Below are 16,061 nucleotides of genomic sequence, written 5' to 3' on the forward strand. Positions count from 1 at the left end.
CTCGAAATATGCCAGCGTAAGTGCTTTGTGGATCTGCCCCAGCATTTTTAACTGTGAGGCTTGGTTCACACCATTGCGAATTGAAAGCAGAACCCCCGCATTCAATTCGCAATAGCAGGAGATTTTGACCGACTCTCTATGGAGCCGGTTTACATATATACGCAGGAGATCCGGTCTGTTTTACAAAAAAAATGCTGTGTGTCTTTTGGTCCGTTTCAGGTCCAAATTCAGCCTAAAATTTCGGGCTGAAATCGGACCTGAAGCTGTGAACCAGCACGCAGTGGACTTTTGGAGTGGTCCTGCTAGCGCACCGCTCCAGTGTGAAAGCCCTGCAGAGACTGCAGGGCAGGAGTTTTTCAGGCAGTATTTAGGCGCTATTTTTAGTGCTAAAGCGCCTGAAAAACTCCTCAGTGTGAAACTGGCCTTACATTAAAAAATTGTATTCAAGTATATATTCTCAACCTAACCTCTATTGTTCTCAGCCTCCTCCAAAGCCCCCAATTCCTTTTTTTTGTTGCTGTGTCATGACTTCCTTTTAGAAGGTGGCTATGTTTGATCTTCATGGTCCCACTGTATGTAGGAATGTAGCCACCCTTTCTTCTTGCTCCTGAGATGGACTAGAGACTATGAACTATAGACTATTGCAGGGCTCAAAATTTCAAGTCCTGAGCTACTAGCCAAACCTCAAGGGTTACTCGCCACCAGTTGCCCCACCCAACCCCTACCATGCCCCACCCTAAACACACCCTCATAAATTATCTCATGAAATGACACTTAATATTTATTTTTAGAACTTAATTCTGCATAAAATATTTTAACAACTTTATCTGTGACCACCAGCCTGCCCGTGTCCGCCAATGCAGCCTGCCGTGTCTGCCTATGCAGCCTGCCTGTGTCCACCGATGCTGCCAATCTGTGCTCATCATGCTGCCAATCTGTGCCCACCATGCTGCCAATCTGTGGCCACTATGCTGCCAATCTGTGCCCATCATGCTGCCTGTGTCCTTCATTCTGCCTATCTGTGCCCACCATGCTGCCTATCTGTGCCCACCATGCTGCCTATCTGTGCCCATCATGCTGCCTGTGTCCTTCATGCTGCCTGTGCCCACTATGCTGCCAATCTGTGCCCACCATGCTGCAAATCTGTACCCATCATGCTGCCTGTGTCCTTCATGCTGTCTATATTTGTCCTTAATGCAGGGAACAGAGGAGAGGAAGTTAATTACCGGGTGGATGATGAGCGCACCGAGGAACATCACAGCTTTCATTTCAATTGCCATGTGTTCCCGCCACTCGCCGTTACATGCAGCCCCACCTCCTGGCCAGGGAACTTTGATACACGTCACTCGTGATTGGACGGGTGCTCTGTCTATCAAAGTCCCGGGACCAGGGGGCAGGGTTGTGTGTGACAGCGAGTGCAGAGAACACACGGCAATTGAAATGAAAGCCGCCAGTGATGTTCCCTGCCCGCTCTCCTCTCTTTCCCTCCACAAGCGCTGGGAGAAGGACTGCCGCATGCAGGCGGTGCTCACCCCCAGCTTCCCAGGCAGCCTTTCCTCGCCAGCCCTTCGAAATCCACTCGCAAAATGCGAGCAGGCGAGTGGATTTTTTGAGGGCTGGACTATTGGATTTGTACTTTGCAGCAGTGCACATGACAATAACTACCATGCACTGCTTGTTCCAAACAAATGGAAATAAGGGGGGGGAAGAAGATGCTTACAAGCTCATGGAGGATGTTACAGGGAGGCAGAAAAACACGGTAAGAAATTATTATTTTTATGGCGTATTTTTGAAGAATAAGGATATCGTTTAGTGTCACTTTTACTGGCAGCAATGGTCCTGAGGAGAGGCAAGAATACTAGTGAAGTATACATTACAGCACCATTTGCACAGACAGCATACTGCTGTCTTTTCCTTCAAGTTTCTATATTCACATTTCTTGTGTCTAGTCCGCAGCTGCATTATTATGCATTTGGGAACAGATTTAGTGTCATACTAGCTGATCCTAAATAATAATAATAATAAAAAAAGAAATACATTGTCCAGCTGCAGGGTTGATTGGTTCCAATAACAGGAGACTGCATAAGAACAGTTTCAGTGATTGAATTAAATAATTTTCTTTGGATTGATTGGTTTCAGGCCTTCTTTCACATTAATTGGCACTTGGCAAAGGTTGTATGCCCAGTTATCAGCTTAAAACAGACTATTAGCAGGACCTATGTGTGGATATATCTACAGTACTTATATGCAATTACCAACCTCAAGAAACGTGTATTATTGTACAAATACACTTAGGGCCAGATTCTCATACCTGCGGCGCAGCGTAACATAACCCGTTTACGTTACACCGCTGCAAGTTTTCAGTCTAAGTGCCCGATCCACAAAGCACTTACTTGGAAACTTGCGGCGGTGTATCGTAAACACGTCCGGCGCAAGGCGGCCCAATTCAAATGGGGCGGGTACCATTTAAATTAGGAGCGCTCCCGCGCCGGACGTACTGCGCATGCTCCGTTCGCAAGTTTCCCGACGTGCTTTGCGCGAAATTACGACGCACCGACGTGTTGAGAATCGCGACGTGTGTAACGTACTTACGCCGAGAAAACAAAAAAATTCAAAAGCGACGCGGGAAAGACGGGCATAAAATTTTACACCATGTTAATAGCAGCCCTATCTTTGCGACGGGAATCTAGGACTTGCGCCGACGTAACGACGGGAAAAACCTTCGTGGATCGCCGTAACTGCTAATTTGCATACCCGACGCTGGTTTATGACGCAAACTCCCCCCAGCGGCGGCCGAAGTATTGCATCCTAGGATCCGACAGTGTAATTCAATTACACCTGTCGGATCTTAGGGCTAGCTATGCGTAACTTATTCTATGAATCAGTCGCATAGTTAGAACGGCCCTAAAACAGAGATACAACGGCGTATCAGGAGATACGCCGTCGTATCTCTTTTGTGAATCTGGTCCTTAGAACGTAATTTTCCGATTCCGATTCAGTTCATGCTTTGCTTGATTCACATACTTGGATCTTTGTTTCGGTGGATATCCAGTTGCTCCCATTCACTTTCCCATGCATGGCTTTGGTAAAGACTGTATTTACCTAGCCTGCCATGGCTGTTCAATTGTGTCTTCCTGTGTAGCCTCCCCACTCCTTTTTATGCTGCCTACCCCTAGAACTTTTATCAAGTGAATTTTGCAACTGGTTTATTGTCAGCCAGTAAGGTGTTCATCAATGAAGTTTGTTTTGAGAGGGGTCTTAGATAAAACTAAAACATAAAACACTGGTGCTCGATGCTGATAACACCATATAGTCACATTATAGTCTGGTTCTGGCAGTGTGGGCGAGTAGGAGGTGAGCACCCCCTTTGGTGAAACACTAATACACACTAATTAATAAACACTAAAACACAAATACATGCAGACATTTGTATTGCATTGGTTACCTGTCTAGAGCAATAGTAATGTTTCTTGGAGGAGGACAGCCATAGATGATCCCATCACTAGAGTTGTAAAGAGGACAGTGTTCAGCATAGATGGGCAGAACTCCCATCATCTCTGGCGATGGGGGGTAGAGTGTACCACCAACTGCCACCCAAAGAGATAAACTAAATCCCACAGCAAGCCCTGAGAATGCACCCTAGGGATAGGAAAAATGCAATAAGTACACACTCACAATAAATCACAACTGTGAAATGGATGTTTAAAACTGTGTTTGAGACATTGTAGACATTTGTAGGCATTAGGTCCTGAGACGTTAAGAAAATGTTCCCTTGCCTATATAAATCCATAAAGTTATCAACCCCTATTGTTACATTTTTAAAGAGGACTGCTCTTGTGCCTTTTCCTTCATACAGGATGTTCTAGGTACAGTATAATGTTTTGTTGTAGAGACTAATGCCGCTAAGTCTGTACCTATTCACAAAGAAACTAACATAAAATAGCATTTTATGTGTGTATGCAATTTGTCTCTTACCTTTACATATTTAACCACTTGCCGTCGCCGCACCGTCATAATACGTCCACAAGGTGGCTCTCCTAGGCGAGAGCACGTATTATGACGTCCTGCCTTTTAGCCGCCACTAGGGGCGCACGCGCGCCGCCGGAGGCGCGCGCCCCCCGCTCGCCCCCGACTCCCGTGCGTGTGCCCGGCGGGCGCGATCGCCGCCGGGCACACGCGATCGCTCGGTACAGAGCGGGGAACGGGAGCTGTGTGTGTAAACACACAGCTCTCGTTCCTGTCAGCAGGGGAAATGCTGATTTTCTGTTCATACAATGTATGAACAGAAGATCAGTGTTTCCCCTAGTGAGGCCACCCCCCCCCCCCCACAGTAAGAACACACCCAGGCATACTTAACCCCTTCCCCGCCCCCTAGTGTTAACCCCTTCACTGCCAGTGGCATTTTTATAGTAATCTAATGCATTTTTATAGCACTGATCGCTATAAAAATGCCAATGGTCCCAAAAATGTGTCAAAAATGTCCGAAGTGTCCGCCATAATGTCGCAATACCGGAAAAAAAATCGCTGATCGCCGCCATTACTAGTAAAAAAAAATATTAATAAAAATGCCATAAAAATACCCCCTATTTTGTAAACGCTATAACTTTTGCGCAAACCAATCAATAAACGCTTATTGCAATTTTTTTAACGATAAATATGTAGAAGAATACGTATCGGCCTAAACTGAGGAAAAAAAATGTTTTTTTATATATTTTTGGGGGATATTTATTACAGCAAAAAGTAAAAAATATTCATTTTTTTCAAAATTGTCGTTCTATTTTTGTTTATAGCGCAAAAAATAAAAAACGCAGAGGTGATCAAATACCACCAAAAGAAAGCTCTATTTGTGGGAAAAAAAGGACGCCAATTTTGTTTGGGAGCCAGATCGCACGACTGCGCAATTGTCTGTTAAAGCGACGCAGTCCCGAATCGCAAAAAGTACTCTGGTCTTTGGGCAGCAATATGGTCCGGGGGGTAAGTGGTTAAAGTGATCCATTCACTGTGTCGAAACAAAACTAAGGGCAACCTGTAAAACAAGATGCTATATTCTTATCTTTTTAGTGGCCTATATGTTAAACTCCACCACCTTGCTGCTCCCCAGTTGCTATAAATATCTGATATACCTGGGTGCGTCAAATACCTGCTCCCCCTGCCACATGTTGTAGTTCCTCTTGCTGACTCCTATGTCAATACAGCATAATTGCAGTTGCCAGAAATCAATAATACAGCAGTTTTAAAACAGGCATTACTGAAAAGGTAAGTATTCAGTATATTTTTTTACAGGTTGCCTTACATTTTATTTCAACACAATAGGTTCACTGTAATGTTTTTTTTTAATCTGGGTTAACATGTGCTGAGCAGCTGGGGAGTGGCAATAATAAATGTGATTGTCCCAGGATGATGTGATATTACTGAACTAATATATATCATTTGATATGCATTGTGGTTACATCTCTCAGCAGGGCTGGACTGGGACAGAAATTTGGCCCTGGACTTCATCCAGACTGGCCCACTTTGACAGGTCTCCCCCATGGCGGCCGACAACTCCTGCACCCCCCTGGCCACCCAAGCCCCCTCTTCCCCTTCACTAGCCACTAGACATTCTACTTTATTAGAGTAGAACGGCTGGTACTGGTACTCTTATAGGCAGTACCAGTGGGAAAGCTAGACATTATTTCACCCGGGGCAAAGAATAAGTTCGGTGCCCCCCTTATGGGACAAGATTAGGCAGAAGTGAGAAACTCCCAGGCCATAGCTGTTGAGTCAGCTGTCTGTCCCCTCCCCCCAGGCTCCTCTGTTGTCCTCCCCCTGCTTCTTTGTTCCCCCCAGGTGAGCGCTGCAGGGAGGGAGAGACAGAGGAGTGGAGGGGGGCGGCAGTCCGCTGTCACTGAAGCCGGCCCACCAGGAAACTCCCTGTAGTCCCAATGGCCAGTCCATCCCTGTCTCTCAGTGCTAAGCATCTGAGACTTTCTTAGCCTGTAAATATATACTGTATTGCATGTAAATGTTATTGACAGGTTCATTATTTACATTTGCAAATGAGCAATTACACTTAATTTGGTGTGGTTCAGAATGTGGTGGAAATATTTATACTTTGTATTAGCTAGCCAGTTCTGAATTATGAATGAATGTATTATTTTATAGTAACATACAGTATCTTATACAGACTTTATCGCTCTGCAGCTTTGGAATTTAACCACTTCCAGCCCAAGGACGTCATATGACGTCCTGGACTTTCAGTGGGGATATCTGAAAGATGCCTGCAGCCACAGGCATCATTCAGATATCCATCTCTTCAGCCGGCGAATCCCAGCACCATAAGAATGATCATAGCGGCGGTTCCGCCACTTGATCGTTCTTATAGGCGGTGGGAGGGGACCCCCTTCCCTCCCGCCGCCACCCGGTGCTTCTCCGGGCTCTCCTTTGCCATCGGAGACCCGGAGAAACGATCCGCCGGCGTCCGATGGAAACCATAGAGTAGACTGGTGACCAGATGGTCACCAGTCATCTCTATGATCGTCAGAGGCCCGGGCGCGATGTTATGACGTCACGCCCGGGTCCTGGAATGCAAACACAGCTGCAATCGTGGCTGAAAGCATTAGATCGGTGAATTTTTTTTCACGATCTAATGCTTTCCAGCCTGGAGGAGAGATGTGGGGTCTTATTGACCCTGCATCTCTCCATAAAGAGTACCTGTCACAAACCATTCCTATTATAAGGGATGTTTACATTCCTTGTAATAGGAATAAAAGTGATCAAAAAAAAAAATGTAAAAAAAAGTGTAAAAATAAAAGAAATTGAGTAAAATAAAAAATAAAATAATTTTTTTTTTTTTTATAAAACACCCCTATCCCCGGTAGCTCGCGCTTAGAAGCGAACACACACGTAAGTCCCGCCTACATATGTAAACGCTGTTCAAACCACACATGTGAGGTATCGCCGCGTGCGTTAGAGCACCAGCTAGAATTCTAGCACTAGACCTACTCTGTAACTCTAAATTTGTAACTTGTAAAAAAAAAATAAGCGACGTCTATGGAGATTTTTAAGTACTGATGTTTAGAACCATTCAATGAGTGTGCACAATTTTAAAGCGTGACATGTTGGGTATCTATTTACTCGGCATAACTTCATCTTTTACATTATACAAAAAAATTGGGCTAACTTAACTGTTTTGTTATTTTTTAATTCACAAAACCATTTTTTTCCCCCCAAAAAAAGGCGTTTGAAAAATTATTGCGCAAATACTGTGCGAGATAAAAAGTTGCAATGGCCGGCATTTTATTCCTTAGGGTGTCTGCTAAAAAAACATATATAGTGTTTGGGGGTTCTGAGTAATTTTCGAACAAAAAAATTATGATTTATGCATGTAGGAGAGAAGTGCCAAAATAGGCCCGGTATGGAAGTGGTTAAAGGTAATCTAAATCAGGGTTGTATTGCTGTTCATGTTCTCAATGAAGGGATTAATTCTCTTTATTATTCATGGTGCCCACTGTCAGCAGGAATAAAAGTGAGGAAAAATCAAAAACTGTGTAATTCTCACATAAAGGACAAGGATGTTCTAACATTTTTCTATTCTATCCAAATCCTGATGGTTATTTTTATGGTTTTTAATATTGCATATAAACATTCTGGATACTAATTTCAAGTCATCAGATGGAGCTCCAGACTCCTTTTCATATAATGTTTTGGATATTCTGCTTATTGTTTACAGAGCTCAATAGCTCAATATGAACTCTATATACACAAATGAAGAATTCCTCACAGCCTGCATGTAGCCTGCATGTAACTCTATAAAATATATTTTAATTGAATTATAGTTTTTCCTTGTATGGATGTAGCAAGGTTTTCCAGCTATGCAAAGATATGTTCACAGTTGGATTAACAGAAAAATTAAAGATTAGAATTTCCACTTACCATTCTTGACACATTAAATTGTCCCTTACTATCAAATTAGCTTTCAATGCCAATGCAAACACAGGCTCAACCATTATGTGAACAAAGATATAGCCCAATTGCAGCTAACAAACACTTTGCAGACCACAAAAGGCCTTCATTTAAGGCTAAGTTCACCTTTTCAGGAAAAAATTAACTTTTCAAAACACATAGAAGCCTTCTGTTATGTCTTTTCTGTCAAAGCTGTCAAAATGTGCTTATCTCTCACGTACCCAGTCCATGGCAGCTTAGAATCTGAAACTCTCTGTTCGAAATAAAAAAAAAATGCATTATGAGCTCTGGCTTTCTGTGTCATCATGTGACCTTCCAGGAAACTTTATATCCCAACATGCACTGCATCACAGAATAGGGTGCGTTTTACTTCTGTGAACCATGCCTCTCTTAATAATATAGAACCTCCTTTTTATTTCCACCTACTTTCTTTCTTCTTTTTAAGGTAGACATACCATGTACAATCTGATTGTATAATCCTTTTTTAGATCTACCATCAACTTTGTAGTGCAAGGACCTGTCTGATTTGTTCCAAATTGAATAGATTGTTCAAATGGGTTCCGCTATTACATAGTTATGTTAAAGCTAAAGGCTCATCAGATTGAATAGCGTATGGCCAGCTTTATACAAGTGCACAGGAGGGAGACATTAAAGCGGAGTTCCATCCAAAAGGGGAACTTCCGCTCATCGGATTCCTCCCCCCTCTCATGCCACAATTGCCACCTTTTGGGGGGGAAAGGATCCTTTCCCACTTCCGGAGTCCAGGCCGTGGGCCGTGACATCACTGCGGGGCTCTCTCCTCCTCCCCTGGCCAATAGGAGAGAGGAGCAGGGCCTCCCGCATGAAGCTGAAAAGGCTACACTGCCTGGTTCCCGTACCCGCAATGGCGGCGGCAGCACCCAACAGCTGATGGAAACATCAGCTGCGGGTGCCGACATTGCTGGACTCCAGGACAGGTAAGTGTGCATTTATTAAAAGCTGGCTTTTATTATACTTTTTTCGGGCGGAACACTGCTTTAAAGTTTTACTAAATCCACAACAAGTAAAATCAGTCTGTATATGCTGTAAAGCATGCTTGTTATACTCACTATGGAATCAAAGGGGTTAATCCTGTGCATTGTGTTACAGGCTGCTTGATCCTGTCTTCTCTGATCTTCTCCTTCTTCCACTGTTCCCTAAACCATCTCCTTATAGAACAAAGCCTTTGGGGCAAGCTGCACATGCTTAGTGAGTTTTTTTTTATTCCTGGGAGGGTGCATGTGATCAGCACAGGGCCAATTAGCATTGTCCAGACAGAGGGTCTGGGGTCCTGCAGCCTCATATGAGAATCAGGAGAGAATGAAAACTCCTCCTACAAGCTTTAACCAGACATTGATAGAAGTTATAAGACTGCTCTAACTCCTGATGAGAAAAGGTATTTAGCAGTTTATAATTACTAAAATAATTGCATTTGCATTTTCTGAGTACTGTGGGAGACCAGATATAGTGAATGCAGGGTCCTGGGTTTAGTAATACTTTAAAGCGTTTGTAAAGCCTCAAGGTTTTTCAACTTAATGCATTAAGGTGAAAAATCTTTTTTTCTGCAGCTCCCCCCCAGACTCCCCATTTTTTATTACCTAAGCCCAATCCAATCCAGCAATGTTTAAGAGTGCAGCGGCTCCAGCCACAGTCTCTCTCTTCATTGGACAGATTGATAGCAGCAGGAGCCATTGGCTCCCACTGCTGTTAATTAAATCTTATGACATGGGAACAGGAAGCTAGGCTGAGTCCTGCTGTCTGTGTCAATAGGGGGACTAGGGATTGAGCATGCATGGGTGCCCCCAGGGTATGCAGCTTTCTGTGGGGGCACCTGATGAAGAGGAGAGACCTGGACACCAGCGGGTCACCCCAGAAAAGGAGGTTTAGGTCTGCTCTGTGCAAAATGATTGCACAGAGCAGGTAAGTATAGGCATGTTTGTTATTTTTATAAAAAATAAATAAATATATAGGGTTTACAATCCCTATAGGCTATCAATATTCTTTTAATTCAGCTCCAGCGCAGGAAAGGGTAAACACACCAATTTCTCTTTCAGGCCCCATTCACACCTAGGGTAGTGGGAGTGGACATTTTTTGTTGCATTTTTCAAGCAACATGCTGAAGACAGGCCATTTTTTTTCAATGGATTGCCCTACATGTGATAAAGTAGTTCATGGGGCATTTTGCCGCTTTGCGGTTTGCACAAATTTTGCCATCATTATTTTTTCACTTAACAAAATATGTGTTTGCTTCCTCGTTTGGAGTGCCATTAACAATTATGGTCACCGAAAGTGCAACTAGTTAATTTTAGGTCTATAAATTGTAGGTCTATACACTATAGAATCTGATTGTACAATCCCCTTTAACCACTTCAGCCCTGAAAGATTTGGCTGCTCAATGACCAGGCCTTTTTTGCGATACGGCACTGCGTTGCTTTAACTGACTATTGAGCGGTCATGCAACGCTTGACTCAAACCACATTTTTCCCACAAATAGAGCTTTCTTTTGGTGATATATGATCACCTCTGCGGTTTTTATTTTTTGCGCTATAAACAAAAGAAGAGCGACGATATTGACTTTTTGCTATAATAAATATCCCACATTTTTTTAAAAAAAGAAATACATTTTTTCCTCAGTTTAGGCCAATATGTATTCTTCTACATATTTTTGGTAAAAAAAAATCTCAAGCCTATATTGATTGGTTTGTGCGAAAGGTATAGTGTCTACAAAATAGTGAATAGATTTATGGCATTTTTACTAGTAATGGCCGCGATCTGCGATTTTTATCGGGACTGCGATATTGCGGCGAACACATTGGACTATTGACTATTTTACAGCGATTAGTGCTATAAAAATGCTCTAATTACTGTAAATGTCACTTCAGGGAATGGGTTAAAACTTAGGGGGCAATCAAGGGGTTAACTGTGTTCCCTCACTGTGTTCTAACTGTAGGGGGGATGGGACTAACTAGGGAAGAGAGAGATTGGTGATCATACATTGTATGAACACACAATTAGTCTCCTCTCCCCTAAAAGAACTGGGATCTGTGTGTCAATCACTCTGTATTTAATCAGGCAGGTCCTTGCACTACATAGTAGATCTAAAGGAGATTGTACAATCAGATTGTATAGTATGGTGAGCTTTACAGACTTCCAGGGACATCCGTCTCCTGTTTTCTATACTACAGCTCTGTTCCACATAGGTCTTTATGTGATTGCTCAGCTCCTGCACACTTGATTAGCAGAGGAAGACACTGGCTGTTTTTTTGGTGGGAACAGTGTTTGCTAACATTGATTTCCTTCTTTGCAGATGACAAAAAACTATGCGGTGCAATAATGTTTTTACATCATGTCTCCAATTTACAAGCTGACCTCCATGCATTGTTTAATTGGGCAACTGTGTGGCAACTGAGGTTTAATGTTGGAAAATGTAAAAATATGCATGCATCATACATACTATGGAGAGAAAAGTTGGGGGAGTCAATGGTGGAGAAAATCTGGGTGCCCTGGTAGATCATAAGCTTAAGGCCGCTTACACACCATCGGTCCAAACCGATGAAAACGGACTAAAGTTCAGTTTCATCGGTCCAAACCGACCGTGTATACGCCCCATCGGTCTGTTGTCCTTCAGTTCAAAAAAAGAGAACTTGCTTTAAAATCGAACCGATGGACGGCTGACCGATAGGTCAAAACCGATGGTTAGTACACAAAAGCATCGTTCCAAATCCGCGCATGCTCAGAATCAAGTCGACACATGCTTGGAAGCATTGAACTTCGTTTTTTTCAGCACGTCGTGTGTTTTACGTCACCGCGTTCTGACCCGATCGTTTTTTGAAACAATGGTGTGTACGCACATCAGACCATCAGTCTGCTTCAGCGGTGAACCGATGAAAACGGTCCGTCGGACCATTCTCATCGGATGGACTGACCGTGTGTGCGCGGCCTCATAGGATACAATGGCAAGCAGCGTTTTCCAAAGTGAGTAAAGTCCTTTCTTATATTAAGCGGCATGAACTGCAGAGAGAGAGAGATATCATTTTGCGCCTGTACAAATCATTAGTAAGACCTCATCTGGAATATGCAGTTCAGTTTTGGGCACCAATTTTACAAAAAGTATATCGGGGGACTGGAGAAAGTGCAAAGAAGGGCAACCAAACTGATAAAAGGCATGGAGGAGCTCACTGAGGTGAGTTGAGGGAAGATTATTTGGACTGAATTTATTCTCTCTTGAAAAGAGGAGATTAAGTGGGGATATGATCAACATTAGGGATGAGCTTCGAGTTCGAGTCAAACTCATGTTCGATTTGAACATTGCCTGCTCGCCTGTTCGGCGAACAACGAACAATTTGGGATGTTCGCGGCAAATTCGAAAAGCCGCGGAACACCCTGTTAAAGTCTATGGGAGAAATCTGCTAATTTTAAACGCTAATATGCAAGTTATTGTCTTAAAAAGTGTTTGGGGACCTGGCTCCTGTCCAGGGGACATGTATCAATGCCAGCGAGCGGCGGGAACACACAGCAGATGAAATATAAGCTGATAATCTGGCCGCCTGCTCTCCTCTCTCTTGCCCTGCACTGGTAGCCTGCATTGATGGACACAGGCAGGTTGCATGATGGACACAGGTAGGCTGCATGATGGACACAGGCAGGCTACATGATGGACACAGCTAGGCTGCATAATGAACACAAGGAGGCTACATGATGGACACAGGTAGGCTGCATGATGGAAACAGGTAGGCTGCATGATGGAAACAGGCAGGCTGCATGATGGACACAGGTAGGATGCATGATGGACACAGGTAGGATGCATTGATGGACACAGATAGGCTGCATTGATGGACACAGATAGGCTGCATTGATGGACACAGATAGGCTGCATTGATAAACACAGGCAGGCTACATAATGGACACAGGTAGGCTACATGATGGACACAGGTAGGCTGCATGATAAACACAGACAGGCTGCATTAAAGGACACAGGTAGGCTGCATTATGGATACAGGCAGGATGCATGAACACAGGTAGGCTGCATGGATGGACGCAGATAGGCTGCATTATTGGGCACAGGTGAAGCAGCATTGATCGATACAGGTAGGCTGCATTGTTGGGCACAGGTGAGGCTGCACTGATGGGCACTGATAAAGTTGTTGTTAATATTTATTTTTATAACTTAATTCTGCATAAAAAATGTAAGTGTCATTTCATTAGATAATTTATGAGGGTGTGTTTAGGGGCAGAATTAGGGGCGGGCCAGGGTAAGGGTTGGGTGAGGTAACTTGTGGCGAGTAACCCTTGAGGCCTGGCTAGCAGCTCAGGACTTAAAATTGTGAGCCCTGCCTACTATAAGTACTTGTGACAGATTCACAGGGGAGTAGAACAATTGGCAGACAAAGACAGTTTTGTCATCCTATAAAAAGTAATAAGTGCCTGAACAAGCATCTTAATGCCAGGATCACCAGGCATTGTTTTATTAAATGCTAAAGATTTAGAGACTGAAAATATCTTTTGAGATGGCATTAGTGTCTTAAAGATGAAATCAGATTATAGCAATGGAGTTTACATTTACTTAAAATGGTATCTTTAGTCAAAAAAGGGTTAGAATACCTATCAGGTTTTTATTGTCGAGGAGTTAATTGCTGGGATAATTTTGTCCTATTTGTCCTGGTCTCTGTTTTAGAGGGGATTTCCTTTATTTTGGAGATATTTCCTTAGCATGTCATTTATACAGACACAGTATTGTTCTCTCCAGTGAAACTACAGGGTTATGATGTCATTTCCTGTTTATGTTTTTCTGTTGTTTTCCAATAAAAAAAGAAGGGCTAAACCTTCTTGTCTGATAACAGTCATATCTGCAGAACATTTCCATCACTCTCAGGCCTCGTACACACGACCGAGTTTCTCGGCAAAAACCAGCAAGAAACTTGCTGGGAGATATTTTTTTGCAGAGGAAACCGGTCGTGTGTACATTTTCGTTGAGGAAACTGTCGAGAAACTCGACGAGCCAAAAAGAGAGCATGATCTCTATTTCCTCGACGGGAGTCTGATTTGGCTCGTCGAGTTTCTGGTCGGGCTGGTTTTCGACGAGAAACTCGAGCGTGTGTATGCTAAGAAACCCGTGCTTGCTCAGATTAAAGTATGAGACGGGAGTAAAAGTAGCATTTGTAATGGAGATAACACATTTTTAAAGCTGTAACAGACTGAAAAGTGCAAATCGTCTCTTACCAAACTTTTATTTAACAGGCAAACACATGAGATTAGCAAAAGCAGCCCCAAGAGTTTAGCCAGTGGAATCGAAGTTCCCCTTGCCGTTGTATGTGTTGTATGTCACCGCGAGGAGATTTTGTCTTGACAGTGTGTACGCAAAGCAAGCTTGCCGAGTTCCTCGACAAGCCTAACAAGGAACTCGACGAGGAAAACGATGTGTCTCGCCCGTCGAGTTTCTCGGTCGTGTGTACGAGGCCTCACATCCCATTGTCTCTGTCACAGGAAATCAAGGTAAATCTCTCTTCAGTGGGACACAGGCAGCAAATAAGAAAACAGACATGGAGTATAACCATTTCATTGGCAGTATATAAAACAAAGCTTTAAATACAATTTAAGGGCAAACTAGGGTTGATGCTGCTAAGGACATACATACCACAGTGTTACATGAACTAGTGAATATTCCTAAGATAAAAACTCCAAGGATTGGGCCATTGATTACTCCCATTATTGTAAAGGAGCCCTGTGCAAGAGAACAGAGAATCGATAATTAGAGAATACATAGTTAGAGAAACACTATATTTCTTAATGACTGGTCACTAGCTTAGTACCTGTAGAACGCCACCACCAAGCAGTGATGACAAGGCTGCTACTGTAATGCATGCACATCCATAAATGAGAGCTGTAAAAAAAGAGAAAGGGTATGGAACACATACTTTTCAGTCATACCCCTTAAGTCACAATCAACACATTATTTATAATAACCAACACATTCATTAACTTATTTAATACATTTATGCATTGCTAATACAATACAGTATAATGAATGGTATACGTGCACCTCTGCCCGTAAATGCCACACCTACAAACAATGAACTGTGATAGTGTCAGCAATAGTAGGTGTGGGCACCTATGATATAGAATTGAAAAAGTACCCAGCATTTTTTCAGGAACTCCACAAGGAGGTTTGGATTTTGCTGTGTAACAATTCTATTAGGAGAAATAACACCAATCGTAGGCCCCGTACACACGAGAGGATCCATCCGCTGAAAAATCTCAGCGGATCGGTTTCAGCGGATAGATCCCCTGGTGTGTACATTCCAGCGGAAATTTATCCGCGGATATTTCCGATTTCCAGCAGATAAAAATTTGTTAGCATGCTAACAAATCTATCCGCTGGAATCGGCTCCAGCGGATCGATCCGGTGGTCTGTACAGACTCACCGGATCGATCCGTCCGAACCCGTCCCTCGCATGCGTCGTAATGATTCGACGCATGCGTGGATTTCCTTATATGACAGCGTCGCGCACGTCACCGCGTCATCATCGCGGCGACGGCGCGACATGTCACCGCGGTTGAATTCCGCGCAGATTTGGATCCGATGGTGAGTACATGCCAACGGATCCAAATCCGCCAGAGGATTTATCCGCAGGTACGGTCCGGCGGACCGTATCCGCGGATCAATCCTATCGTGTGTACCAGGCCTAAGAGTCTGCTGACAGGAATGAAGGCTAGCAGTCCATAGGGAATAAATGGAAATTTCTAATTCTATCTTGTCTGCAGCTGATTCTCCCCAGGGCTTCTGCTCCTTCCATGTCTCTATCTTGGACTTGGATGCCAACTGTGATTTACTGATACTTCACAGCTGGCACAGATGCAGCCTACAGTGAGACTGGTCCTGCAACTTTCCGGGCTGTATAACCTGAACCCAGCAGGCTGCGGGCAGAGGGGATTGGTAGGCAGAGATGGCAATGAACTTGCCTAGGCGAGGAAGTGGTAGCAGGTACTACAAAAAAGGTACCTGCTCCCAAAGAAAAGAAAAATCTGCTATTTCTGATGAGCCTGGGGTAGGGTGACCAGAGATCCCCGGTTTCAGGGGACAGTCCCCGGATTGAGGAAAC

The 16,061-nt window shown here is 43.6% G+C and overlaps 1 protein-coding gene across 1 annotated transcript in view; it reads right to left on the minus strand.

Annotated features, from left to right (window-relative positions):
• The window catches only part of SLC5A5 (solute carrier family 5 member 5), an 88,368-nt gene that overhangs the window by 22,890 nt on the left and 49,417 nt on the right, over positions 1-16,061 (minus strand). The window contains exons 11-13 of the mRNA XM_040321395.1: positions 14,772-14,842; positions 14,597-14,683; positions 3,446-3,639 (exon numbers count right to left, since the gene is read on the minus strand). Coding sequence (XP_040177329.1) covers positions 3,446-3,639; positions 14,597-14,683; positions 14,772-14,842 — 352 coding nt within the window. The remainder of the gene's footprint in view (positions 1-3,445; positions 3,640-14,596; positions 14,684-14,771; positions 14,843-16,061) is intronic.

This window comes from Rana temporaria, chromosome 1, assembly GCF_905171775.1.
Source record: "Rana temporaria chromosome 1, aRanTem1.1, whole genome shotgun sequence".
Classification (NCBI taxonomy): domain Eukaryota; kingdom Metazoa; phylum Chordata; class Amphibia; order Anura; family Ranidae; genus Rana; species Rana temporaria.